This window comes from Triturus cristatus, chromosome 3_2, assembly GCF_964204655.1.
Source record: "Triturus cristatus chromosome 3_2, aTriCri1.1, whole genome shotgun sequence".
Lineage (NCBI taxonomy): Eukaryota > Metazoa > Chordata > Amphibia > Caudata > Salamandridae > Triturus > Triturus cristatus.
In genome coordinates this window covers 987,075,283-987,102,050 of record NC_140584.1, presented here as the reverse complement: position 1 = coordinate 987,102,050, position 26,768 = coordinate 987,075,283, and the positions used below count along the sequence as shown (strand labels likewise).

Genomic DNA, 26,768 nt, shown 5'->3' with positions numbered 1-26,768 from the left:
TTACCAAAATATGAAACACACCTTTGAGTATCCTGCACAAACATCTAAATCTTCTATTTTAATTGCCTTTTTATATATCTTAATGGCCACAAAGTTGGCACCTAGTGTAGCTAAGCACATTACCTAGGTAACTAATTATAAAGAATGTTGTGTTGTAAAACAAATAGTATACTATGCCAGCTTCTGAAAGTGCTAAATCTAAAATATGTGTTGTTTAAAGGGAAATGTCATGGATTTGATTTGATTTGACATAATCAATAGCATGTCACAAAACATAAAGACACAGAAGATAGCCTTTGTTGCCAATTTTGTTTGGGTATTTGTCAAGTAGTCCTGTTCAGTTATCTTTTCCTAGCCCTTGTCTTGATTTAGGGCTTGATTTAGATTTTAGTTGCAACTGAAAATCCTTAAACAACTTGAGATTGTAATTATGGTGTACACTCCACTAGCTAAGTTCCCTCCACTGTACAGTTCAGCTTGTGGAGTCTACTGTGTATTTGGGTTTCCTCCAGAAATGAGAGGATTTTCATTTACCACCGAACTCAAAATAATTACTAAGAGATGTGTTTGCAACATTTCAGCAAAATAAGCATGAGCCTATGAAAAATGCCATGTGTGTAAAATGTAAATGCATTATGTTTTTATTTCCTATCACTGTATTTGCATCTAATATTGAATCATAGGCTATATATACACTTTGGCTATTTCTTTTCAGTTGCTGCACTTCTGCGGATGTCGACCTCACACTGTTACAATTTGCACTTGCTCGGGGTAGTGTCGCTCAGGTGATGAACTCACTTTGTACCATGGTTAACCACTTGGAAACGCAATATAAAGCTTCAGCACTTATCTCTTCAATGGCAGCAGTTCTGAAAAATCTGCTTTATAAATACGGTAAATATGTCTGATGTGGAAATAATACCCTAGATTGTAATATTAGAGCTATGTTATACATACGGCCCACCCAAATTTGTTAAATTAACTTTGCTATGAATATAATAGAACGCATCTTGGTGATGTCACCTCTTGAAATAAAGCATTTGCGTTCTTAGTTACCCAAAATGTGAACTCTTTTCAGGACTGTTTTGTGGTGGTGTTGCTGTGTTCTTTAATCATTAAAGCAAACTCTCTCTCTTTTATTATGGTGTTTTGATTTTGCTATTTTCCTTACTAGCTCCTGAATCTGTCCATTTAACTATTTTCGGGCTGACTTTTACATGATTGAGCTGTAAACTTGAACTATAAAACTCTACTTATATAAAGTATATGCCTCAGCCGTCGATGTATGTGGATTAGTTAGGCATATGCTTATTTAACTTAAAAATTCTTAGCAAATATTGAAGTGGTCTTGTTTTAAACTGTGTGTTTTGAAAGGACATGTTTTCATAATTTAAGATTTAAAACAACCTTGATATTTTCATTTTCGTCATACAACACCAGCATACATTCATTTTTAAAAGATGACTTTCATAGCTTGTGAATAATTACAGGGACCAAAACCATGTTCTGGTTTGTGGATGTGACCGATTCATGGGAAAAAGAGTTGCAGAAAAGTGCATAACTTTGTTATGGATACATATCCCTCCTGTGACCACTTAAAGGCCTCCCATTCTACTGAATGTGTGGTGGCCGTGGCTTGGTTTTCTGTAAAATAGTGGCTGATATGTTCGAGTTGAGTGTCCCTGAAACTAGGGTCATTGAGTATGTCCAGAGGGAGTCGCAAGGTGGGGACTGGAGTGAGTGGAGCACTCCAGGCCACATTCATTACGTGTGCAGCATGACCAGAAATTATTCGCCTTAAATAGTCTGAGTGTTGGAGCTGGGGAAGTGACCAATGTGAACATGTTAGTCGTGGGGGCATGAATAATGGGATTACTGCTTGTGAGTGGGATGGTGTGCACTCCAGGTGTCCGATAAGGACCAGTACCTGGCCCTGTGCGCTAACTGTGAAAAGTAGAGGTGGTGGGCACGTGCAGGAGTGGGGTTGGGGGGGATGAGACCTATCAAGGTGAACATCTAGTACACTGTTATAGTCTGTGCCCAGTATCCTGGGATTATCCGGCCATTACACCAGGACTCCGGACAGGGTAGCCTGGTCCTTGTTTGGGGCGTATATGCTACCTAGGAGGACTAGTGTTACATCCAAGGCTCCCTTCTGTAAAGGCATACCTGCCCTCGCTGTCCCTAACCGTGGATAACAATTACAAGTGTGTGCCTAGGCACACGGGGCAAAAACTGGAGGGGCACAGTAGAAGATATAGTAGTGTTTACTAGATGCCTGATAAGGGCTCATCAGCCATCTACAGCTTGATTTCAGTGGCACAGTGAGTACCGAAACCATGACTGGGCATACCTGTCCACTGCAACAAAACAAGGTGATGAATGGAATACTTTAATCGCAGCCCCTGGCGATTGCTCGGGTCACAGCCCATTCCATTGTTTTTCACCCACTATGCCACCTCAGTTTGGACCCAGCCATATGCAAATCAGCCTTCACCCTGCTCCAATGAGAGAAGTCTAGCCCGAACTGCAAGGCCAGGGCCTCTCTGAACTGGAACAGGATCAGGATCAGTTTCATCTTTGCTATGGGTTTATCAGCTCGGTATAGCTTAGTTCCAGTGACAGGGGATATTTTGTCACCTGGGAATATTACGTGCAGATTTATCTAGCACGCCAAATGTAGCACAATGGCTTTTGCCATTTTGCAGCTCCCAAGTGAGGCGGGCGGGTTAGGAGCTACAGATTTTGAGCTCTACTTCCTCTGGGGTCAATTACAGCAACTAAGCCATTGGCTTGCCGACTGCCTGTCTCTCAAAGAGACATGCACAACAATGCATCCACTCCATATTGGTGAATTAAACATCCTGATGATTACAGGTGTTCTCAAGCTTCATGCTTGCCCTAGTCTTCTTTGAATTGCCTTATAGTGTTACGCTAGGGCCAAGTGTCTTACTAAGCCGATAATGCCCTATGCTCCATCGATTCCTCCTACGAGGACTGCACAACCTACTCACACAAGGTAGATTGACATACTAGTACAGCTCTAATCTTCTGACATTGGGGGACCTGTTTGAAAGCAGCCTTCCATTTACTGCACTACAGGACCAGTTTGCAGGTGGCAATTCCTCATGCATCGTACTGTGCAGCGTTCTGTCCATCGATATTAGTCTGTAGATGACGTTGCACTAGAGAGCCACTCACTCCTTCAGTCCCTCTGACAATGGGCTTGAGACATAGGCAAGTTACATGGTTTAATAAAACCCTGCTTCCCCACACTGGAATCTCGCTCACACCACTACGGGATAAATGGGAAGCAGAGGCTGGGAGAGTTTTCCACAAGAAGGAAGGGTCAGAAGTCCTGGACTATCTTTAGTGGGAATCATCATCATCATAATCTTTATTTCGGTCACTGTGGACCATAAAAGCAATAACATTTCACCATATTTACAATAAAAGAGTAAGATTAGATGAAAATCAACACATTAATCCAGAAAAACATTTTTAAACAACATAAATACTTAACAATTGGTACTAGTGGCTTTCATTAATCGATTTCGGATGAACCACATCGTCGTTAAAAATTTGGCAACGGCAAATACAGTTGGTGCGGATATGTCTGTCTTTAGGACTCTGTAAGCAGGGTAATGTTCCCTAAAACCCAAATTTCTAAGAAGTGGGGTAAGCCAGTATTTTCGAGGTGTATTGTATGCAGAGCAGAAAAAAAGAACATGTATATCATCTTCTCGCCTAGATGGACAGTTTGGGCAATTCACTGTAGAGTGTGTTTCAGACCAATGTGCAACATGTGCCCTCAGGGGAAGTGTACCATAGCGCCACTGCATAAAGAGCTTCCTTGTAAGTTGGGGAGCTATATCGTCAAGGACTATTTCCAGATGGTAATGATCTTTGATGGTAAGAAACTGATTAGAAAGGGATTCCTGGCGCAGGGACTCAATTGCAACCTGTAGCTTGTATTCATAATACACCTTTGATAGGGTACTACGGGATATCCTGCAACAAGCATTCTCCGGGTTTGACCACAGATCCGGCCTCCCCAGCATATCAAAACTATGCTTGATATATTTAAACCAGGGTATTTGTAACAGTTTGGGGAGGCGCAGAATTTCTGCCAGTTCGGCTCTATAGCTGGCCAGATCAGGTGAGCTCCATAATCTACGCCAAAAAGTCAGGGGTTTAATACCAAGGTCAAGTCTTAACGGTAGAAGTGGGGTGCTAATCGGGAGTGCAACCAGTTGTCTAATAAAGTTATTTTCGGTAATCTGTAATTTCTTGCAGGGTATGTGTCCCCATATCTCACCCCCATAGGTTACTGCCCCTCTAGCCTGAGTTTTATAGATGTGAAGGGGAGGGCCGAGGGGTTTGTATGTTGACCCAGACAACATCCTGCATATGCCACCCGTGCGTTGCACAAGTTTCAGGTTCGCCTTGTTTATATGAGAGTCCCAGGACATAGATTGAGTAAGGGTTACCCCCAGGTATTCAAAGGATGAGACCCGTTCCAATCTAACGGACCCTATCAAGGGGCTTGGACGTGATGAGGGTAGCGGGTTGAAAATCATGAACTTGGTTTTAGTCGCATTAATTTCCAATCCGCGAGCCTCACAAAAATTTATGAAACCGTCCAACACCCTCTGGAGGCCCATGGGGGATTTAGAAAGCAGCAGGGTGTCATCCGCGAACATAATGGCGGGCACCCTGCTGCCATTCAACCTGGGTGCATCAATGTCTCTTAACCCTCGCAGAAAATCTATGACCCCATCGACGAAGAGGCAGAACAGGGTTGGTGCAAGGACACAACCCTGTCTGACCCCCGTGTCTACGGGGAAGCTATCGGAAAGGGCTCCCCCTCTACCACACCTTACCCTAGCGAAGTTGCCCTGGTGCAATCTCATTAGCATAGATGTGATATCGGCCGGAACATCTAGATCTTTTAAAACTAACCATAACTTGTCTCTAGGTACCAAGTCAAACGCCGCTCTTAAGTCAACAAAGACGCTATACAGAGTACCGCCCTCAATTAATACAGTCTTCCAGTATAACAGGTTAAAACGGAAGATCTGGTCGGTGGTGGAGAACCCCTCTCTGAACCCAGCTTGATACGGGCTCAGTATCTCCTGTTCGTCCATCCAGACCTGTAGGCGATTTAATAACAGTCTGCTGAACAGTTTTTGGGGAACGTCAATCAGACTGATAGGTCTGTAATTGGAGGGGAGTAGGGGGGAGCCCTTTTTATGTATTGGTACTATCTCAGCACCCAGCCATGTGTTTGGAACCTCCATTCCATCTAAAATAGAATTAAAAAGAATTAGTAAGTAAGGGGCCCATACAGCGGGTTCATGTTTAAATAAATCTCCAGGAAGGCCGTCTAGGCCTGGGGCCTTTCCTGAGGGTAGCCTTCCTATCACATCTTGTACCTCTGTTAATGTAAATGATAGACTGCTCGGTTTATTTGTGTCGAGGGTAATGGGGTTAGGTCGGGGATCATCAAGTGCACTATATAAAGCTTTAAAATGGTTTTCCCATGCGGCGGCAGAAATGTTCGGCTCAGTTGCACTGACCAGCAGTTCTGAACCTGTGTTCACAAGCCGCCAGAATAGGCGGGAGTCTCCTCGTGCCAAAGTAATTTTGAGTTTCTCCCATTTGTCATATTCCCATTCCTTTTTGGCATGGTGAATCAAAAGTTTATAGGCAGAGCGTTTTGCCCTAATGTCCTCAATACCCTTCCTCTCCTTTAATGCATTCAGAAGGGCGGTTTTAGCCTTCCGGCATGTGGAATTGTACCAAGTAGGACGAGGGAGGCGTCCAGTATTACCATTTTGGGGTGAAAAGAGGATGTCAGACACTGCGGACATTAGTTCGTTATGAAGCGTGCCCCACTCTATCCGATTTTCGGGGATAGTGTCGTGCTCCATACTTATGGAGGCTTTTTCAAATATAGGAGCAACCCGGGCATAGAGCCTAGATAGTTTCTCTGGGGAGGAGGCTAATCTATCCCATGTTACTCTACGTCTGTTATTTGCCAGGGCTAGCTCTTTTTGAAAGGTCGGCCTCTGTTCCCTCCTGATCACGTGGGCGGGGAGGTTATATTCGAGCTCCAAAGCATTGTGGTCACTCTCCATCCTTGGGGATACCCGGAAGTCCTCAATGAGTGGCCACGTTGTTAGGGGAACAAGAATATAATCCACTCTTGATTCCCTGCCAGCTCTGTTATATGTGTGTTTCGGAGGAATATCAGATTTTATCCGACCATTGCAGGCCCGAACTTTAGTGTAAATGTTGTAATTTGGACAGCCAATGGTGTCCAGGCTCGAGGGCCAGGTGCCTCAAGGGGAGGTATAGACCACAAAACATCCTCTTCGTCAGTCAGGGCATCGGTTGGACCGTAGAGTGGCTCAAAGTGGCAATTTAAGTCACCACCAATCAAAAAAGGGATGCCATCCGGGATTTCTCTCAAGACATCCGTGAGTTCCTCTATAGTGCGGGATTCATGTCCGTTATTTACTGGGCGGGAATAAACATTTATCAAAAGGAGTTTATTTAGGTTAGACCATTCCAATAACACAACAAGGATGTCCTCCTTTGTGAGTGGGTCCATAATTGCACTACACCCTAAGTCTAAAGCCACCCAAGTTGCGAGGCCACCGGAAGGACGTCCCATGCCACCCCATTTTGCCCTAGTGGAAAATGTGGCATAACCTGTATAAGTTAATTCATCGCGTGCCCAGGTTTCTTGGAACATACATATGTCTTTGCTTTTGACATATGCGTTCCAATCTGGGCAGTCCAGCTTATTAATTATGCCCGCCACATTCCATGATAGTAGTTGTAATGGAGGGGATATGGTACTATCATTATATCCAATTAGGGGTTGAGTTCTGCTGGAGTGGGCTGGCGTGTAAATTAGAGGCTTGGGAAATCGCCGGCCTCCCATAGGGAGAAATATCAGGAACTGGGCAGGTGGGTTCATCCGATGTTGTTACAGCCTTCAAGAAATTAACTTCCTCAGTTGGAGAGTGGCTGTACACATCCATTTGCCTACCATTCCTGCACTGTCAATCTACCAAATCTAAGTTAGTATATCTATTCTCGGTCGGGAAAAAGTCAAGAAGGGGTGTCCCAATCGGGTATGGAGGCGTAGATTTCCTATGACCCCACCTACAGCCTCTTCTCAATACTGGTTCCCAACCTCCCATTACCCGATCTTGTAGTGGTGGTGGATAGAAGAAAGATAGTGGTAGAACTTGAATAGAAGTTCCTCTGTCACGGTGTGGCCAGTTAAGTATGTGGGTGACTGTCCTGGGGTCTCTAAAATTAACCAAGATACAATCTCCATCAATAGATTTCCTTGTACCTCCCAGCCACGAAGCTCTTCTAACCATCAGGATCTCACTCTTTGCACCTAAAGGGAGCGGTCTATTAGTGGAAAGCCAGTTAATCACTTTGTTTTTAAGGGCTTCCACCGGTTCTTGTGTAGAGTGTTTAAGCTCGGGTGTGCCTGCTAATATAATTATGTAAGGACTGGCTTCTGGTGGTAAGTTAATTGACCCCTGGTTGGGGTCATTTTCTTTGCTATGACTCTTTATTGGAGGTGTGGTGAGCTTCTCTCTCACACTACTGTTTGGTATCCGGCCAACAGCCTGTAGGTCGGGTTGTGTGGGAATGAGTGGGGGCTTTAAGGTGTTGGTAGGAAGGGATAAATCTTTGGTTGCGGGGTGTGTTTTATTTCCCTCATGGCACCTCCCTGTAACCAGTGGTCTATTATCTTTTGAGCAAGTAACTGGAGAATGACACAGTTTCTTTTCAATGGTCTGGAGTACAGTTTCGATCTTTCCTAGCCGTACTTCCAGAGGTTTGAGCATTAACCTCATCAAGTTACGCATGTCAGAGAGGGTAATGTCCTCCTCACCAGGGGCTGGACAGGAATCAGGGGATTTCTCAATTAGGGCATTAGATGGAATATGACCTTTATTTTTAGGTGTAGTTTTCCTTATATATTTTGTACATTTCTTCCCCCCCTCTGTTACGTTGGAGTTATTCATCAATTTCTGGTTTTTCCCACGTAAGCTCTGGGCATTCTTATTTTTGGGGACAGCTCCTTCTCTCTCCCCCAACTTAACCGGTGTATTCCTTTGGGCCTCAGTGAAATTTCCCTCCCCGGCATATGACGTGATGTCAGAAGCAGTTGTAGGATGCGTCGGCTTTGGTAAGGGTAATGACATTATACTGAGGTCAGCTGAAGACAAAGTATTACAGGCTGTGTCAGAAGCAATGGCACTGCATGTGCCGGGTATATCAACCATGTCATCAAGACCCCTGTCCCCGGCTACTAGTAAGTTACTTTCAGGTCTTGGCACAGGGGTGGTTACAGAAGCTAGGGGACCCAGAGACGATCTCCTTACCCACTCAATTTCTTGGGAGATGCGTCGTTCGAGCGTTGTAATATCCTCGATAAGTAATGTTCCTGCTTTGGCAAAGTACCTGTCCAGGGTGCTTTGGGGCTTCCCGGAAGCTAACATAGTCTTACTTCTAGTCTCCCTAGAGGTCATATTTCGAGTGCAGTAATTAGCAGCTAGAGAAAAATCTAGTAAAGGGAGTAGATATAGAGTGGCACAGGTCCGCTCTCGTCCGTTCTCGAACGGCCTCAAACGGCCCGCTCTTTGCCCGGTCTTCGCCCCGAGCTACGTCCTGCGCGCGTTCCGCTAGCGCGTTCAGGCGGGGTCGAACAGAAGAACAGGCAGGCAAGAGGGGGCGGGGTCGGGAAGAGGAACCAGGTGAGTCTAATCAGCTGAGCGCTGAGCACCGTGGTCCTCGCAGTCCCGCAGCAGAGTAGTGAAGCAGCCTTCCCCCTTCAAACAGCAGAGCGTCCAGGCAGGTCCTGAGGCAGTGAGAGGCACAATGGGATTGAGCACCAACCAAGTTTTTAAGCAATCAGACCCAACGAGCGGCTCCCGCGAAGCGGGGGCCGCGAGGCGTGGCGTGGATGGTGGAGGCAGGAGCGGGAAGAGGAACCAGGTGAGTCTAATCAGCTGAGCGCTGAGCACCGTGGTCCTCGCAGTCCCGCAGCAGAGTAGTGAAGCAGCCTTCCCCCTTCAAACAGCAGAGCGTCCAGGCAGGTCCTGAGGCAGTGAGAGGCACAATGGGATTGAGCACCAACCAAGTTTTTAAGCAATCAGACCCAACGAGCGGCTCCCGCGAAGCGGGGGCCGCGAGGCGTGGCGTGGATGGTGGAGGCAGGAGCGGGAAGAGGAACCAGGTGAGTCTAATCAGCTGAGCGCTGAGCACCGTGGTCCTCGCAGTCCCGCAGCAGAGTAGTGAAGCAGCCTTACCCCTTCAAACAGCAGAGCGTCCAGGCAGGTCCTGAGGCAGTGAGAGGCACAATGGGATTGAGCACCAACCAAGTTTTTAAGCAATCAGACCCAACGAGCGGCTCCCGCGAAGCGGGGCCGCGAGGCGTGGCGTGGATGGTGGAGGCAGGAGCGGGAAGAGGAACCAGGTGAGTCTAATCAGCTGAGCGCTGAGCACCGTGGTCCTCGCAGTCCCGCAGCAGAGTAGTGAAGCAGCCTTACCCCTTCAAACAGCAGAGCGTCCAGGCAGGTCCTGAGGCAGTGAGAGGCACAATGGGATTGAGCACCAACCAAGTTTTTAAGCAATCAGACCCAACGAGCGGCTCCCGCGAAGCGGGGGCCGCGAGGCGTGGCGTGGATGGTGGAGGCAGGAGCGGGAAGAGGAACCAGGTGAGTCTAATCAGCTGAGCGCTGAGCACCGTGGTCCTCGCAGTCCCGCAGCAGAGTAGTGAAGCAGCCTTCCCCCTTCAAACAGCAGAGCGTCCAGGCAGGTCCTGAGGCAGTGAGAGGAATCGCATAATGCCACATTTCAGCTCATCCAATATTTTAATCTGCACAGGGCCTAACTTTCTTCTGCAGCTTTTATTAATTTCCAGAGGGAACGACCTGCTACCCTCATTGTTCTGCAGACTTCCTCCGCAAGCTATGCGTATGCCCCTCATTGGGAGAATATTGGCCCAGAATAATAGCCCTTCTCTCTTCCCTTACTGCAAAACCCTTCCTGAAAAATTTGATAGCATTAGCCCCGAGTGTGTATATCAGTGTGCGAACAAAATAGTAGCTTCTCACTTTCCCAACCTTGCACTTCTGGTAGCCAAGCGTACTATCACCATGAACTGGAAGGCTGAGGTTCCCCCTTCCTTTGAGGTCTGGCACAGCACTTTCATCAATTGGGCTGGGGCAGAGAGTAGACTAGCAGCTTGCACGAAGGACCCATTGCTAGGGCCTGTGAAGCCTTATCAGAAAACCTGGATTCACACCTTACACAAAGGTCATCTTCATTATTAACGCCCCCCCTCCTGATTTCCACAATGCATTCACTGTATACCGTGACCGTGCTCACCAATAGGCAAAATACTATACCCCCCTTCTGCTTTTGCCCACTAACCATTTGACATTGCTAAATCACCAATGGCACCCAAGCACCGCACACTTAACACAGTCGGGGCTAGTGTGGCCAGGATCCGCTCTAAAATTCCCTCCCTCTCAACACTTAGTTGCCAGAGAGCTTGGTCCTAGCTGGTGACAGATAATGTTAAAGTGAGCTGCAACAGGTTAATCCTGCCATATGGCGGCAGCTTTTAGTATTAATGCATGTACAATGCATAGAAGAATTCTTTTCTGAACAGCCCGCCATCCTATAAGGCTATAGCCATCCTTCTTCACCGTAACCTGATAGTGTTAATACAATAATTGCCTGTACTGTTGTGAAGTTTTGTCAATTTGCAAAGCAATGTAAAAATAGCAATACAGGTTGTTTAAAAAAATAAAGTGATGTCAGCTCATCTTTGTAAGGACGTACTTGTATACCTGTTGCTTGACAATTTGCTTCTGAAGGCTGGCTCACTTCAGTATCCGACCACTTAAGATCAACGGTTTGGTTGCTGTCCACCCTGAGATTCTCCATCAATGATCCAAAAATTCAATGTTCAAACTGTGCCAAGGTTTCTCTTCATGGGAACCATCCTAGACACTGTGGCTATAACGATTCTTGGACAGTGATTATTTTGTTCTGAATTTTTCAGGCTTGTGCCCGGCTTATGAAAAGTATAAATCTGAGGCTTATTGATTTCCTAGCCTTGTGTATACTACTGGTGCCTCATGCTAGCTCTGAACTGGAACTTTCATCTTCAACAGGAACAACATTGGGGGTGTAGACACCATCTACATATTGAAAGTGGCAGCCTAAACCTTCAGTGGTGTATGCAAGATGACAACCTCACGTGAAGCATACCTTTCTTCGTAGCCCATATAGGGCTCACGGGGAGGGGCAAATGCCTCTTCACTGGACTCTGGATAGTGTGTGAAGCATTGGCTTCTGGTCTCCAGTAGAGCAGTGTTGCAATATCAACTGTCTGTGCAGCTGTGTGCCATTCTCCAATGCTCAAGGTCTTTTTGCCTTCAATCAAGAGTAGGTCAGCCCAAGTTTGGTGAGACAGCACAACAGCACATGAACAATGTCTTCTGTCTAGAGGCTCTGATGGTGGCTAGTCCCGCACCGAATATCTCAGAGGGTCTCTCACTTTGTGGGTTACCTGAACATCCAGATGGGACAAATTCCACGGACGTCGTGCTGTTGAAGAGTGTCCTCTATCCCTGGAGGTAACAAAGTGTGCCTTTGCACAATATGGTGTGCCCTGAGTAGAACTGTTTCTATCACAGAGAATGCTCACTGTCAAGCCTTTTGCAGTGATCCACACACTAGACACCAGGGAATGTTTTGACGGGGGAAGATTCTACAGAAATTACTACAGTATTTGATCCTAGATCCATAGGCACTGAGGGCAATCTTACAACCCCAGACATTTCTAAAACCTAGAGACCCGAGGGTGCCTGTGGTGATGTGGCTTGCATTAATCTCAAAATGTTTTGCAAATGTTAAAGTATGGGTAATTCTTTCTCTCCCCCGTTCCCGCCTCCCCCAATTTCTGGTAAAAGTTGTACCCTCCTGTGTTCCACAGCTTCTCTCAGTAAAACTAAGGCCATTTTTAGGTCTTGCGTAGACAGCGCATGCGCTGTCGCAAGACCTATAGTAAACACAAATATGGAGGTAATTTTTCCTGTTCCTTGCCATTGGTCGATTCTGGCATTGGTCTTCGTATCTGGCTTATGTTTGGCTTTTGATCCGATATGTCACTTCCGTTTGCCTCCGTTTTGCAGGAAGCAGCACCAACCAACTACAGTTTAGTTCCACAGCTAGCTGTTATTCTATTCATTTAGGGACTTCTTGTTTTCTTTGCTGCTCGCTGGCACATCTGCCAGCTTCCTGCCCTCACCCGACACCTTGCTCCACTGCTCTCTACCCGGGACCGACTTTTGTCACTCCCCACGTAACTCCCGGACAGCCGCCTCAAATGCTTGTTTAAAGCCTAGTATTTGTTGAGCTCTCTGGGAGCCACCAGGGCCTGGCGTGGTGTCTCCATATTATACTGGGATTGGTAACCCTGTCCTCGGCCCAAACACGCATTGACCGGTAGAACACTGCTCCCCTTCCTCGGGACCAAGGCAGAGCCAGCTCCTAATATGTTCAGAAAAAGCATCCAAAACCGTGGCCCTGCGTGTTGCGAAGGATGTCACTATGTTCGTCCGGCCGGGACAGATGGAAAACATCACTGAAATTGCTCTGCTCTTTGATATCTCTGTGAAGCATTTGCATCTTTGCGCAATAAAGTAACAAAAACATTGCTTACACAACACCAGCTGCACAGCACACTTTCCACACACATTTTGGATTAATTTCTGAGTTTTTTTTACCTACTTTATCGTCGGTCATTATGGAATGGCATTTATGTGGCATTTTTCTTATGAAAGAAGTTTAGATAAATGCGTCTATTAGCAGCCGCGGGGTAAAAGTGTACTAGAAGGAGAGTGTTGAACTACAGTTTTGTTCTTAAAACCACAAGCAAATGATGTGTAATGAATCCGGTTTGTGCTGTGTAGCAAGCACTGTGCAGATACAAGCCGAGATGGGAAAAGGAAAATGCATCTTTAGAGAGCAAGGACAAATGATTTTACTCTGGTTTTTGGTTATTGGCTGCCTGTAGAATTGGGTGTATGGAGGACATTACGAGAAAACAAGCAGTTTTTAGGTCGAGCCTACAGCAGCGCATGCGCTGTTGCTCGACTTTTAGTAAGTGGGTTTTAAAAGTGCTTCCCACCGGCTTTTGCTGGCCTAATGCTTGCGTTCACGCGAGCGTGAACGTGCACAGCTGCCAGCTTTCTGATTACTTTCACTTGGGGCGCAGCTGCACGCGCACCACTCGCGTGTTTGCCAGCGCGCGCTCGCGTGCGTGCACACAACTCCCTCCGCCTCTCTCTCCCGCTGCAGCCCCCATCTTTGCATTGCCCGCGACCAATGCTTGTTTTTGTGAGTACCTGCACTTATTTTTTTCCATTTAAAGCACTGTAACAATGTGAGTGTAGCGCTCCCCTAAGAAGAACCTTAAGACCCAAAGATTTCCTTGAAGAGCAGCTCCGCTGTCCTAAATCCTGAAGGCCTCGTGTTCGACTGACAGTAGCTCTACTTCAGGAACACCGTCAAAACCACCTCGCCTCTCATCCTTCCAAGGCGGATAGTAGGAACACCGCTGTTTATAAGCAACATATTTAATGAACGCCAAATAAAGATGTATAGTTATTGCTGATTTGTCACACTTATATTATTTGTGCAGTTCTATGTAATGCGAACTTGGCCTAAGGGCATTGAAGCGCTTTATATGAGCACATGTTACACTACACACAGTGAGATTCGTTTTTTTAGTTTTTAGCCCATCGGAAGATAAGGTGTTTTGTCAGAATCACAGGCTATCGAGTCGACGCCGGGACTCGGACTTAACTCCACAGTTCTAAAGTTGGCAGCTCTGGCAGAAACGTCACATCCTCCCCAGGATACCTGGTGGCTAGTTATTCCTTTGTGTACACGTGGAATTCCAATGCATTCTATCTGCATTTTTTTTTTTTTAAATAAAGGCTTTTATTGTCGGCAACCTAAATAATGACTACTGTAATTATAAAGTCTAAGTGTTTAATGGTGACGAGTGAGTTGTTTGCATGCGTCATGTGTGTACTCTACACAGCTGGGCTCCCGCTCCCCTTGTTAGAATGTTGATTTCAACTTTGTTTAATTTTATTTGGGAGGCCGCGCCCTTTTTTTTTTTATCACACGGCGCCGCCAAAACGGCCGTGGTGCTTTGTTTCAGCATAGCAGACATGACTAACTTTACATTTACAAATACTGTGCACACTTCAAGGACGTGTTTTTCAAATGTTTATTTAAACACCGATTGCTTTCCCCGTCAACTAGTGTTTAATACCCCAACTGACCCGTCATCAGGGTCTCACAAGATCGCAGCAAATGGATAAACGGGTAAATAAATGCATTTCTCTGTTATTTAAATAATTCAAAGGGCCTGCTTTACACAAGAACTTGATAGCGGTCATCGTTGGTATGCTTTAGAAAGTGTCCAATTATTAATGAGTCCAGACTAATTGTTAAATGGAATAACATATTTCTCCATTTGCACATCGAGCACCAAAATTAGAGCACTATTAAACGGCATGGTAACATGGAGAGCGGTCGACTTTGAAGTTGGGGAAGCAGGTTTAAGCCTCGGCGTCGGTTCAGCATCCTGTGATTCTGGGCAACTCACTTAATCTCCCTGTGACTGGCAAAAATGAATGTGTCCTTGTGTGTAACGTAACTGGTGCTCATCTAAAGCGCTCCAATACCTTAGAGTCGAGTTTGCACTATATACATCTACAAAAAACAAATCGGGCACGGATTTCTTTCAGGTTTTTAGTTCAATTTAAAGTTGTAATATGAGCACCCTCTCTTGACCATTGATCAAAACAATCCTCTTACTATTGTTAACCGACCTATTTCTAAAATTTCCAGTTTCTGTTGAACAGTGTTCCATTATTTTAAAAATACAAATAGATCCTTTAAAAAAAATAGCTTTATTTCGTATTTTATTATATTTGAGACTCGACCAATAAATCCACCTGGGCAGTAACCTTTCAATTGGGCATAAAATAATGTAAATCACAAATGTAGTGGCGACTTTAAAAAGAACAAAAAATAATAATTTTCACAGTTTGTTTCATCATTATTAAAAATTTTGATACAAATACGCGCATAATAAGTTTCTGTTTACTTCGTACCTAAGAGAGAATCGCTGCACATCTATGACCATTTACCCCACCCCCTACCACTGTTAAGTAATAATGTAAACAGGGCGCATTGGCATCTACTGCTGTGGCCACAAATAAATACTCCTACATGTACCAGCGGTAAGATTGCATCCTGCTGCCTCTTGTCTGTAGAGCGTGTGCCAGACACACAAAATACCTTAAGTAGATAGTCCATCTTGTGACAACTAACAAGCCCATTACCATCAACAACTAAATGTGAGTGTTGGCAAGATGTGAGCTTAAATGGGTTTGAGCTTAACAGTAAATGTTTAAGCACCCAGAATAATGTGCGCCATGGCTAAATACTTATAAGGTCCCAAAGGCGAGACCTATTGGCTATGCCAATGCTTGTTTCTTCGGTTGAGGGAAAATTCCTTACCTTGTGAATCTTCCCAGGTGCCATATTGGATCTGGAAAATGTTCCTGCCATAATTTCCCCACACCGACAGGCTGTGCCACAGGACTCTGTGGCATTTCAGTCTCACCTCTGAAAGTTGCGACATGGAGAGGCTTACAGGTGCCACCCAGGCATGCTGACATCAGTTTTAGCCCATTATTTTCATATCCTTAAATGTGAAACAACTGACCAAATATTAGGTCGACAGTGTGTGATCTCTAGCTTGGGACTTTATCATCGACGGGAAGTGCAATCCACAGAACGTGGAGGCTGGTGGGCGGTAAGAAATCTGAGGTTATGGTATCCACTAGAAGAGCCCTTCCGAAGGTAAGTTACTTTTTCTTCTAATGGATACTTCTAATTGCAGATTCCTCTCCTTTTGAATCCATACCAGATCAGTACCTTTCTAAGGTGGTGGGTCCGAGGAGTGGACTTTACACCAGAAAGTCTTGCAAAATGGAGCTTGTGCAGTTTCGGGTGCATGACTCTGCCCTCCGGCTAGGATAGCACATCTGAAGATGCAGACAGAAGCTGCTACGATCCAACAGATCGAGGTACCAAACGATCCAAGCCTAATTAGGAGCCATTAGAGTGAGCTAGACCTGGGCCCTCTTGATCTTATTCACGACCGATGGAATCAGCGACAAGAGACAAGAACACATAATGGATTCTGGAATCCCACTCAATGCGTAACGAATCTCCTAGAAAGCTTCAATGAGGAAAATGAATCAATGTTTGGCTGCATGAGCAATGACATTTTAGCTGTGTACTCTGCATCCACATCAGTAAGGTGACAGCCAGTCACAGACTTCACATGTGTGGGCCACTGCTTCTGAGCACAATGCCTTGCTTTGTTGTAGGTCTAGAGCCTTGTCAGCCTTTTGTAAGTCATATTTGTATCTGCTCACAGGACAGCCATTCGGTGTTTGTTTTCTGAGGCACTATTATGCCTGTCTACTTCCACATTCAGTAGGTGATCTCCACTAACGGGTAATAGAATTTTCCTCAGTCTGTGAACTTCTGGCATAACCCACCCTCCTTGTTTGAGGGATAAACATTTTGTGAACCTACAGGAGGACTAGATGATTATACAGCGGGTCCACTTTAAATTGAATCATGTCATTGTATTTCTGTAATACACAGATTTGTGCTCTATTGCCCATCCTTCTTGCTTTCTCTCTGCCCAACCTGCATGTATGTCTGCTCACTTATGTTCAGTCCCCGCTGCCTGACAACTACTTTTTACGGTGCAAAAGCATAACTTGTGATACCTTCTTAATGGAGTGCCTTACTACTAAAACCATCACCATTAACAACATCACCTTCATCGTAGAATCTCACTTGTGACTGGAAACAGTTGAGTGTGGTCTTTGCGGGAGGAGCAAGCAGTAGGGTGCGGTCGGTGGCTGACAGATGGGGCTGCATGAAGCAGAGCTGTGCTTGGATGCCATGTTGGTGACTCCGAGGTAACCCCTCAGTGGACTGTTGAGGGAAACTTCCGCACACAGCCACAGCAGGTGCACCTGCACGCAGCCACAGTGGTAGCGAGGGTGCATGTTACCACCGTGTACCGCTCTTCCATGTTCATCTGTAGTGCAGTGGGTCTGCTACCACCCACCTACCCACCCCCCACTTCCTGCTTCCCTTCCTTGTGCTGCTGCTGCTCATTAGTGGTGTGTTATGGGGGCGGGGCAGGGCAGAGGAGATGGTGGGCAACTTTCCAGCCCACAGAGAGGCTTGCTGAATTGAGAGCTATATTGTAACAGCATGTGGGCAGGCAATTGGCCTTGGTCCATTTGACGGAGGCGTGGAAGCAGTCGGCGCTAAGCCAGTGTGGCTTGCTCAAAGCTGTGGGGACTGGCGCACCCGCACTCTCGTCTTTGCCTCTGCTCTCCCTGCAATCTTATATCCCCTCAATTTTATTATCACCATCAGCAAATACTACAAACCTTTCTGCATCGGCCACCTGGTGTGCTCATGCCCCTGCAATACCACCTGTGCTTGCAGGTAGGTGACACCGGCGCTGCAAGGGTTCCGGCTCGGAAAACAAATACTGTGCTAAGCCTCATCAACTTAACTAACTTCAACTGCCTTACACGACAGCCCAGCCCTATCAGTGCCTCATCATCGTCCACCTTCATATTTGCAACCCCAAGAAATTGATTGGGCCAAAGAGTTAAAGGGACAATGTGTGCAAAGGTCCGACTCATGGAACTGTAATACTCGCTGGCACTGGCCCGCTAATGATATCTTCATTGTGTTCAGACCATCTTTTGGAGACCCCTGTGTAGCTCTGTGTCTATTGCCAATCACGTGGTCTACCATCTGTTATTCAGTCCTCAGTGTTTCAACATGCCCTGAAGTGCTACCCACAACTTTGGTATAGATATAACTTTAGTTCAAAGGGTCCACGTTATAAGATTTGAAACAGGTTGGCGGGGCAACAGCATTAGTGACTGTTGTACTAGGGTTGAGCCGAGGGATAGCGCAGATGGTTTGGCTAGGTCCAGGTGCGGTTTGCAAGCTCCTCACTTGCTCCTTCCTCTATGCCCATCTATATACCATACAGCTCACCAATATAGACTACTTTAAGCAGACGGACAAAGCCCAGTGTGAGGGCACCTTGTCTTTATCTATGTCAGCCCCAGCAGTCCTATGTCCACCAATAGCTATATGTGATGGCACGTTACCCAAGGATGCCACGTTGGGTCATTGTTTAATACAGTTCACTGATGATAACACATGCTCAAAAGCCCCTTTAATGGCTGTCTCAAATAAGGGTGGGGAGGACACACGTAACAGTAGTTAAGGCACTAATTCACGCAGATCCGAGTACTGAGTCATCTTTTTCTAATGCATCATCAGTATTAACAGTGACACCCGCACAACAAATTTGCCCAATTATGGTAGTCGATGCAGCTCAGGGCAGGGCAAAACATAGTGACAACTCTGTCATATGACTGGAGGATAAACAACCAAACCAAAAGTCCCCCTAGAATCTAAAGGTATCAAAACACCATCCCAGTTTTAGTGAAAACAGTCCTGTCATATGTTTGGATGATAACGCAAAAAATCAAAAGGCACTTAAGAAGCAGACATTGAAAATATAATCTCGAAAGTTAATAAGTAACGCCCACCACCAGTGTTAGATGTGATCAAAAAATGGGCCGGACACCCAAAAAATAAGTGGCCCACATCTGTGAATTTCGTCTTTTTTCAAAACACTGTTTCAGTGTTTTACGTGTTATAAAAAGGAGGTAGCTTCTATAAAAGAGGCATGTTCTCTTAACTTCACTAAGATAAAAAGAAAATGCAAATGTTGCCTGCACACTTTGTTTACAAATTATTTCACAATGGTGGACCACACCTGAATATAAGTGACTCCCCTTCTGCTCAGGCCACCTGCCTCTGCTCAAGCTGCATCAATTAATGGGCCAGCCCAGCCCAGCCAAAGACTGCAAATTACACCTCCAACCCGTTGGTACAAGAAGGGTAATAGAGGCCAATCAGCTTCCGGTAAGGCCATCCAGGCCCCCACTGGCGGCATCTGAACAGCACAGACACGGCCCAAATTGGCCATTATGCTGGCCAAAATAGCGGCCCACAGCTGAAACTCGGATACCGGCCCATTGCGCTATGCAAAAGTGCCCACCTTACCAATATGACCCTGCCTGCCACCATTGAATTCCGTGCTTAGGTGAGTCTATCGATCATCCTCATGAATAAGTTCTTACCTTAATAAGAGGAGCGACTGTCAGCTCTAATCTCATCGGACATACTACAGTATTGGTTGTCAATCTTGTATTTTACTATTGTATTTGCTCCTCTTTTGTCATTATGTTTCATTGACTAGCCCATTCTTCGCTTACCCTAGGTTTATATATGGTCTTTTATGTGTGCACTATTTGATTCAATGCCTATGTATATTCCCTATTTGACTCATGTACTGATCTGTTACCTTCATTTCCCTCAAACTGTAAAGCGCTCTGATATCCTTCGGGATCAAGTTCGCGCTATATAAAACTTTATAAATAAATAAATATATTAAAAGAAAAAACGGAAATGGACCCGTTTAGCTCTGTGCCTAAGGAGAGCAGCAAATACTTAGATTGAAAGCCAACATTAGCACCTCAGAAAATGCATTTTAATAATCTTACGGTGTCAGGTCAAGGCCCAATGATGATTGCCCAAATAAATAATTCTTTAAACCTGGCTGACCTCTCCTTCTTGGACAAATGTGATGCACCTAATCCTGTGGAACAATGATAAATAAGACATCCAGGTGGAGCTTTTGAATATTCTTGCCTTATATGTTGCTGGAATAGACACCAGATTACATCATTTAACTAATTTGGTGGTAAGAGCTCAATCTGATGTAAATTGCCTTTATTCATAGATAATGTTTCAGAACGTCCAACTATACTACGATCAGTCATCGACAAATTAAGTAAACTTGCTTTTGAACCGAAGGCTGGGCTATCAGTACCCCCCTTCTCATACTCTGGCCCGGGTTTAAGCGTGGGCTGTGACAATGAAAGTCTAACGACTCGAAAAGCTTAACCTGATGCCCCTATATATGCTCAAAATGACCAACCAGTACATTGACCAACTTGCTGCTGTCAAAGATCAACAAACAAAACAAGTGACACTGAGAAGCCTGAACAAGCTTTGGGGTCAGAAAAAGATGAGTCTTACTTCAACAGATGATCTCGACAGTGAGGGAAGTAAAGTTCTAAACATCTCAGACCCTCATTATGGTTCTAGTATACAGCCAACCCTAACAAAAAGGGCCAGGAAAAGGTTACGAAAGGCCCAGAATAAAATCAAGAAGGCACCAGCAATTTTGATCAAAATTGTAAAGGTGCCCATGGATTGTTTTTCCATATTCAAACCGAGTTGCCAGTCCAAACAGCAGGAGTCCATATTAATGGGTACAGGGGAGGCCATTCCTGAACATAATCAATTAACTCAGTCCAATTTTTCCCCGGGAATCTCAGTCAATGGTTCTTTCAAAAAGTGACGAAAAGGAGACTCTAAGTAATGGGGAGGCCTGTCAATTGCAAATCCCCATTGCATTTTCTGCAAACAATGAGCCAGTGATTGCACCTTACTTTAGTTCTAATGCTACAGGTCAGTCTATTTCTGGGTTCAGGTTGGATAATGTAATTAATCCTGAAGTTCATCAGACTAAATGTTTCTCTAAAGGCAGTCAGAATAGCTTACCAGTGGGTGGGCCACACTCTATCGAACCCTCTTTAGAGATCTCTGCTGGGCTTATGCGGAAAACAATCTTTTAATGACATGAAAATCATATTTCACCCTCTGTATGAATCCAGAGGTCTGCATATTATTCTGAATCGGGGAACAATTCTAAATGTAACATCTTCCATTCCTGAACTATCTTTTATTATGTCTATCAATATTTTATCTGTTCAATGTAAGCAAGTTCTACCAAATTCTGAACGTGCGTCTACCATCCCTACTTGGTCTAACAGCGAAATTGCAAAGAAAATTGTTGACTGCAGCCCATACTTCACAGAATGGGGCAATGAGTCTAAGAAATCTGCCCCTATAAAATATCCCTCCATGAGGCAGGTAGCAATCCCAAGAGCAGAGAATGTTCCGTTATTTACAAGAAATGGAATGGCAAAAAATTATCTCCTCTACTTTGAAGTAAGATTGGCCCCCTTCATAATTAGCAAATGTCACAGGTCTTTCAATCACAAATTTGCACCTGCGAACTACTAACTAAAAATAAAGTGACATCTGAATAATGGGCATGGCTTCCGGCAAATTTATGGAATTAAACATCTGGAAGTGGGGACTGAAGTCTGAATAACACTAGTATAAAAACAAGCAAATGAGTGGTTGTTAATGGAATGTTTATGGTCTTGCTCGGTTGTTGGCTGATCCAAATACAATCTCCTTTTAACAATTTTACGAAATCTTGCTGTTTCAGGAAACATGGAAAGAGCAAGAAACCCTATTGATCGGCTATAAGGAATTTAACCTTCCAGCTTTGTGTTCAGTTAATCAATTATGCTCTAAGGGTGGTCTCTATGTCTAAAACAGAGCTGAGTGTCAAGGTGGAAGCTATTGGTTTGCTGTTGGCATGGATACAAGGTGTGCTTCTACAGTCTGACCCTAAACTTACAATGTTAAATATGTATCTAAGCATGAAAGTAATAAAATGACTTGGCTGTTCATTTTGTGGGACATTGTAGAATCATTAGCATTCCATTACCCGACGGCTGGTCTAATCATCTCTGTTGATTTTAATATGCACCTTGTGTCTCTCAAATCATCAGATCGATCAAGCAGGGGTACCGCTAAATTTTGTCATGATAATTTTCAGCATCTTGGTCTAATAATGCTCAATAAGTCATTGTCATGTAAATCAAGGGAATACGAATATTTAAAAACTCAAAATATAGTTCAATCATTGATTATACTCTCATTTCAGATAACTTGGGCCCAAACATTAATGACTACCAGGTGATTCCAAGAGTAGAAAGCGACCATAAACCTCCATCACTAATTTTGGACCTGCACATAAGTTGTTATCACACAGCTAATGTGCTCCGACAGTCAGTCCTTCCCACCTACAGTTTGAAAAAATTGGTTTGGCATTTTGACAAATTTTGGAATTTGTTGACCTTTTAATTAATCATAGTTGCTTGAGCATGTCAAGTGGAGGAAGTATGGTGGACAAATGGAAGTTAATTTTTACATCATTAGTGTAGAAATTCACTGCAAGAAATTCAGCTAAGGAGCAACCCTTAAGTTCCACCGCCAATAAGTTGTATACCTCCAAGCTATTCAATCAAAAAAAGACTCTTAACAGGGCTTCAAGGGCTGTTTTCAACAATCAACACTGGTCAACCTACCGCTCCCTTAAAGAAAAGCTGAAGTTACTGAGAAAGTCCTACAGGCAAGAACTCTGGAAAGCGAAGACACAGCATCAACAGGAGCTATGGCATAGGTTACTAAGTGCCATCAAGACCAACAACAGCGGAGCCTTCTGGGGGCCATTAATGAATTCGAAAAAAAGGAGGTAATAGGACCTATACTATAGTGTTAACATTACGGAGTATGTATGGGTGAAGTTCATCATTAATTTGTATGGCCATAATGCTGCCAACTTAGTTAGTCCAGATAGGAGTCATCATCATGTGAAGAATAATGAGACCTCTGTAATGAACGGTAGTAGCTCAGCATCCGCACCATATGATCCGGAAACCCTGAGTAAAAAAGAAATAGCCACACTCCTGCATTGGATTAGATCTAATGGTGCCCCAGATTCAAATGGTCTCCCCAATGCTATTTTTTGAGCCGATCCTGATCTGTGCGCCGAGGTCTTGACTCCCTTGTACAAAGAGGTTCTAGCTATTAGTATTGTTTCAGAGTCCTGGCAAGGAAGTATCTTGCAGCCTTTTCACAAAAGTGGCCCACTAGATAACCCCTCAAATTATCAGTTAATTGCTTTAACTGATGTTGAGGCGAAGGTCTTTGCCTCCCATTTATTGGCCGGCTTGGAGGAGTGGGCAACAACACAAGAAATAATCCGAATTGATTGTGATTTTGCAAGGGTCATTCTACAATTACCAACGTATTGACCCGTACTCTACTGGCGGAGAGAGCAGTCCTAAAAAAACTGAATTTATACATCTGCTTTATAGACTTAAAAGCTGCATTTGACTCTGTTCCATCATCTATACTACAGAAAAAACCTGCTGGATGGGGAATCCCCCAAAAACTATTGTATGCTATTATACTTTTGTACAGGAACACTTGGGTTCAGGTTATGTTGGGCGCTGGTCTGAACTGGAGAATTAAAAACTTTTAATGGCCTCAAATAAGGCAGTGTATTGGGTCCATGTCTTTTTATTCTTTTTAGGTCAGATCTGTTACTGCACCTAGAAATCGTTAACACTCACCCTCCTAAACTTGCAAACAGTCATCTTAAATATCCTCAGTACGCTGATGATACAATTTTACTTAGTCAGACCCCTAGAGGACTAATCACTCCATTTGCCTGTACACGGTCATCCCATCACAGACACCCCCCTTCAAAACCCCCTTTTTTTGAAAGTGTATTTATGACCACGCAGAACTATTGTGGGAGCCAGCACTCACACTGTGTTGCCACGAGATTCTCTAGAGCACAGGGGGCCGCACTGGCTCCCTGAAGAATTCCCCACGATTGCAGCACTTTAAAAATTCAAAATTAATTATAAATTTGGACTAGGAAGGTCCAGCGGGTCAGTGTACCCCTACCATGCCCCCTTATACTTAATTTTTCCATTTTATTTTCAGGATAGGTGTACTTGTAATGGGGGGTGCAACATTGTGCTTCATGTTGTGTGCAAGTCAGAGTGCGAGCTACTGCACTTATGGGGGGGAAAAATAACACTCCTCCAATCGGAGCTCTCATTATTTGGTGTTGCATGCCTGCGGGATTCCCGCAAGAGTTGCCCAAACCCAACTGTCCAAACTTCTATTAATTTTTAACCTTAATTTTTCAAAAACTAAAAGGATTTACACCAAAGCACGCTTAGCTTTCTGCTAAATTTGGTGTAATTCTGTTTAGCCATTTTGGCTTTATCAGTGCCTAGGGGAATTGCGTTTTGGGACAATCTTACCCCTCCAACTCCCCCTTGTGTTTTTCACCCCACTTGACAAATCAGTCCGAACTTTTTAAGTAAAGTTTCGTCAAACAGCACCAAAGTTATTAGCAAACAAAAAAAAATATCAATTTCGTATAGTAACTAGGGGGCTCGTTACAATGGTGGTTGGACGAGTACCGCCTAATTTCAAAGAGCCCACGGGGCTGTCAGGCAGAAAAGTGCTCAATAACACTGCAGCTTGTGCTGTGGTTCTGTAAAAGGGCTATAGCATAAGCCAAAGTGTTATTGAGCAGCATGTGGTGCCTGGCACATTGTTCATGAATGTGTGTGGGGGCACTACATGTACCCCCAGGTCCACATTACAGTGGCCCACCAGGGCCCTGCTGGGGGACCACAAAGTCCCTTTTTTGGCTACCTTTTCTTGGTGGTGGGACCGCAATGAACAGGCAGTCGGAAAGGGATATTATAATCCTGCCGGCGATGCCTAAGCAAGCAGGGCCTTGATTCAGGATCATGATTCCGACTGCTGCCCCGTTGTGAACAGGAGATCCTGTCTGCGGTCCGTTCTCCAACAGTCAAGGTTGCAACTGATATATATATCTAAAACCCAAAAATGCCCTGCATATAAGCTCGCACTCCAAAGACAGGTAAGTTGCAACAACAACTTTATTTAAACATGAAGCAGGCGTTTCATTCCGAGTTCTCCTTTAAAATTTGCCTGACGCGTTTCAAGGATCACCATCCTCTTTTTCAAAGGCAATGTTAAAGTTCCAAAAGCTTTTCCTGCTGCAAATCTGCTTTCAATGTGGGAAGTTTTCAAAAGCGCTCCTGCATGGCTTTCGCTGCAATAGCTCATTAAGCTCAGGTGTGTCTTTGCAGAGCATCGCGGTATTTGTAGTCTTACGGCATTTTGAGAGGGAACGCCCTCCAGTGGGCAAAGATTGAAAATCCTGCTTCCATAGCATTTCAATACCTGTATTGCCCATTCGACCTGGCATAATTCCAAATCGGGGACCCATCATTTTTCGGGCGGTGCGGTAGCTCCACGGCTGGACCTGCCGTGCTATTATGTCAAACCCAAAAATGCCCTGCATATAAGCTCGCACTCCAAAGACAGGTAAGTTGCAACAACAACTTTATTTAAACATGAAGCAGGCGTTTCATTCCGAGTTCTCCTTTAAAATATATATATATATATATATATATTCACTTAAAAAACCATAGGTTTCACACATGTTATAGTTAGGTGGATATTTCACTCGTAAAAAACCAATGAAATTCCCCCGTTATAGTTAGTTGAGAACTATAACTCGCGCGCCCGCAATCCTCTGCTCATGACGTCACATATTACATCACTCATGACATGGTCAGTGGCATCACTCATGACATCACTCATGATAGAGTGGCGGTCGCGCGAGTTATAGTTATCTCAACTAACTATAACGGGGGAATTTCATTGTTTTTTTACGAGTGAAATATCCACCTAACTATAACATGTGTGAAACCTATGGTTTCTTAAGTGAATTTGCAAGGTTTTTTAAATGCCAATTCCTAACTATAACGTGTGTGAAACCTATGGTTTTTTCAGCGAATTTGTATGGTTTTTTTAAATGCTGTTATGTATGTATTATTTTTTTTTAATATATTTATTTTTCAATAAACTACGTATTAAAAAAAATGTAAATTCGGTTCGCGCACCCCCGCGATTAAAAAAAAAAAAAAAAAAAAAAAATGTAAATGTTTTTTTCTGCCTTCGGGGTCCTTCAGGGACCCCCTGACCAAGGCTAGGTGGTCAGGAACTCTCTAACCTGTCCCCTTTTCACGTTCGCCACCTTCCTTTTTCCTTTTCAACTCTCGCACTGAAAACAAACAAAATGGCGGCCGACACTTCCTGATTTCGACCGATTCGAACGTTGACTGACATGTAACAACCATTCAGAATTATGCTTGCGCACGTTAGGGTGCGCGCACGGTGCGCGACTATAGATATGTATGTGCTTTTTACTGCAATTTTCTCTGGAACTACTGAACAGATTGACTCCATTTATGCAAAAGGCACATCCCTGACCTGAGGACTACCTCTCTGCCAAATTTCAAGTAATTCTGTTCAGCCGTTCGGGCTGTACCTTCGACTTAAGGTCCTATGGGAAAATGCATAGGGAAAACGCATTTTGGGACCCCCCTTTTTTCTCGGCCACCGCTTGATGAATCCCCCCGACTTTCAGGGTAGGAGCTGAGCGGAGCGCCCCATTAGTTTTGAAAATTTCGCGAAGATTCGTCAACCGGCGCCAAAGTTATTCAAAATAGAATTTTCAGATTTCCTATGGAAACTCGGTCCTAACTATAACTATCTACTGGCAACTGCCAGTAGATAATATATGTGTGTGTGTGTGTGTATATATATATATATATATATATATATATATATATATATATATATTATCTACTGGCGGTCGCCAGTAGATAGTT

At 44.4% G+C, this 26,768-nt stretch overlaps 1 protein-coding gene across 2 annotated transcripts in view; it reads left to right on the top strand.

Annotated features, from left to right (window-relative positions):
• Positions 1 to 26,768, top strand: part of ZZEF1 (zinc finger ZZ-type and EF-hand domain containing 1) — a 1,433,434-nt gene that overhangs the window by 185,176 nt on the left and 1,221,490 nt on the right. For both annotated transcript variants that reach the window (XM_085649580.1, XM_085649579.1), the window contains exon 8: positions 716 to 894. In XM_085649580.1, coding sequence (XP_085505706.1) covers positions 716 to 894 — 179 coding nt within the window. The remainder of the gene's footprint in view (positions 1 to 715; positions 895 to 26,768) is intronic.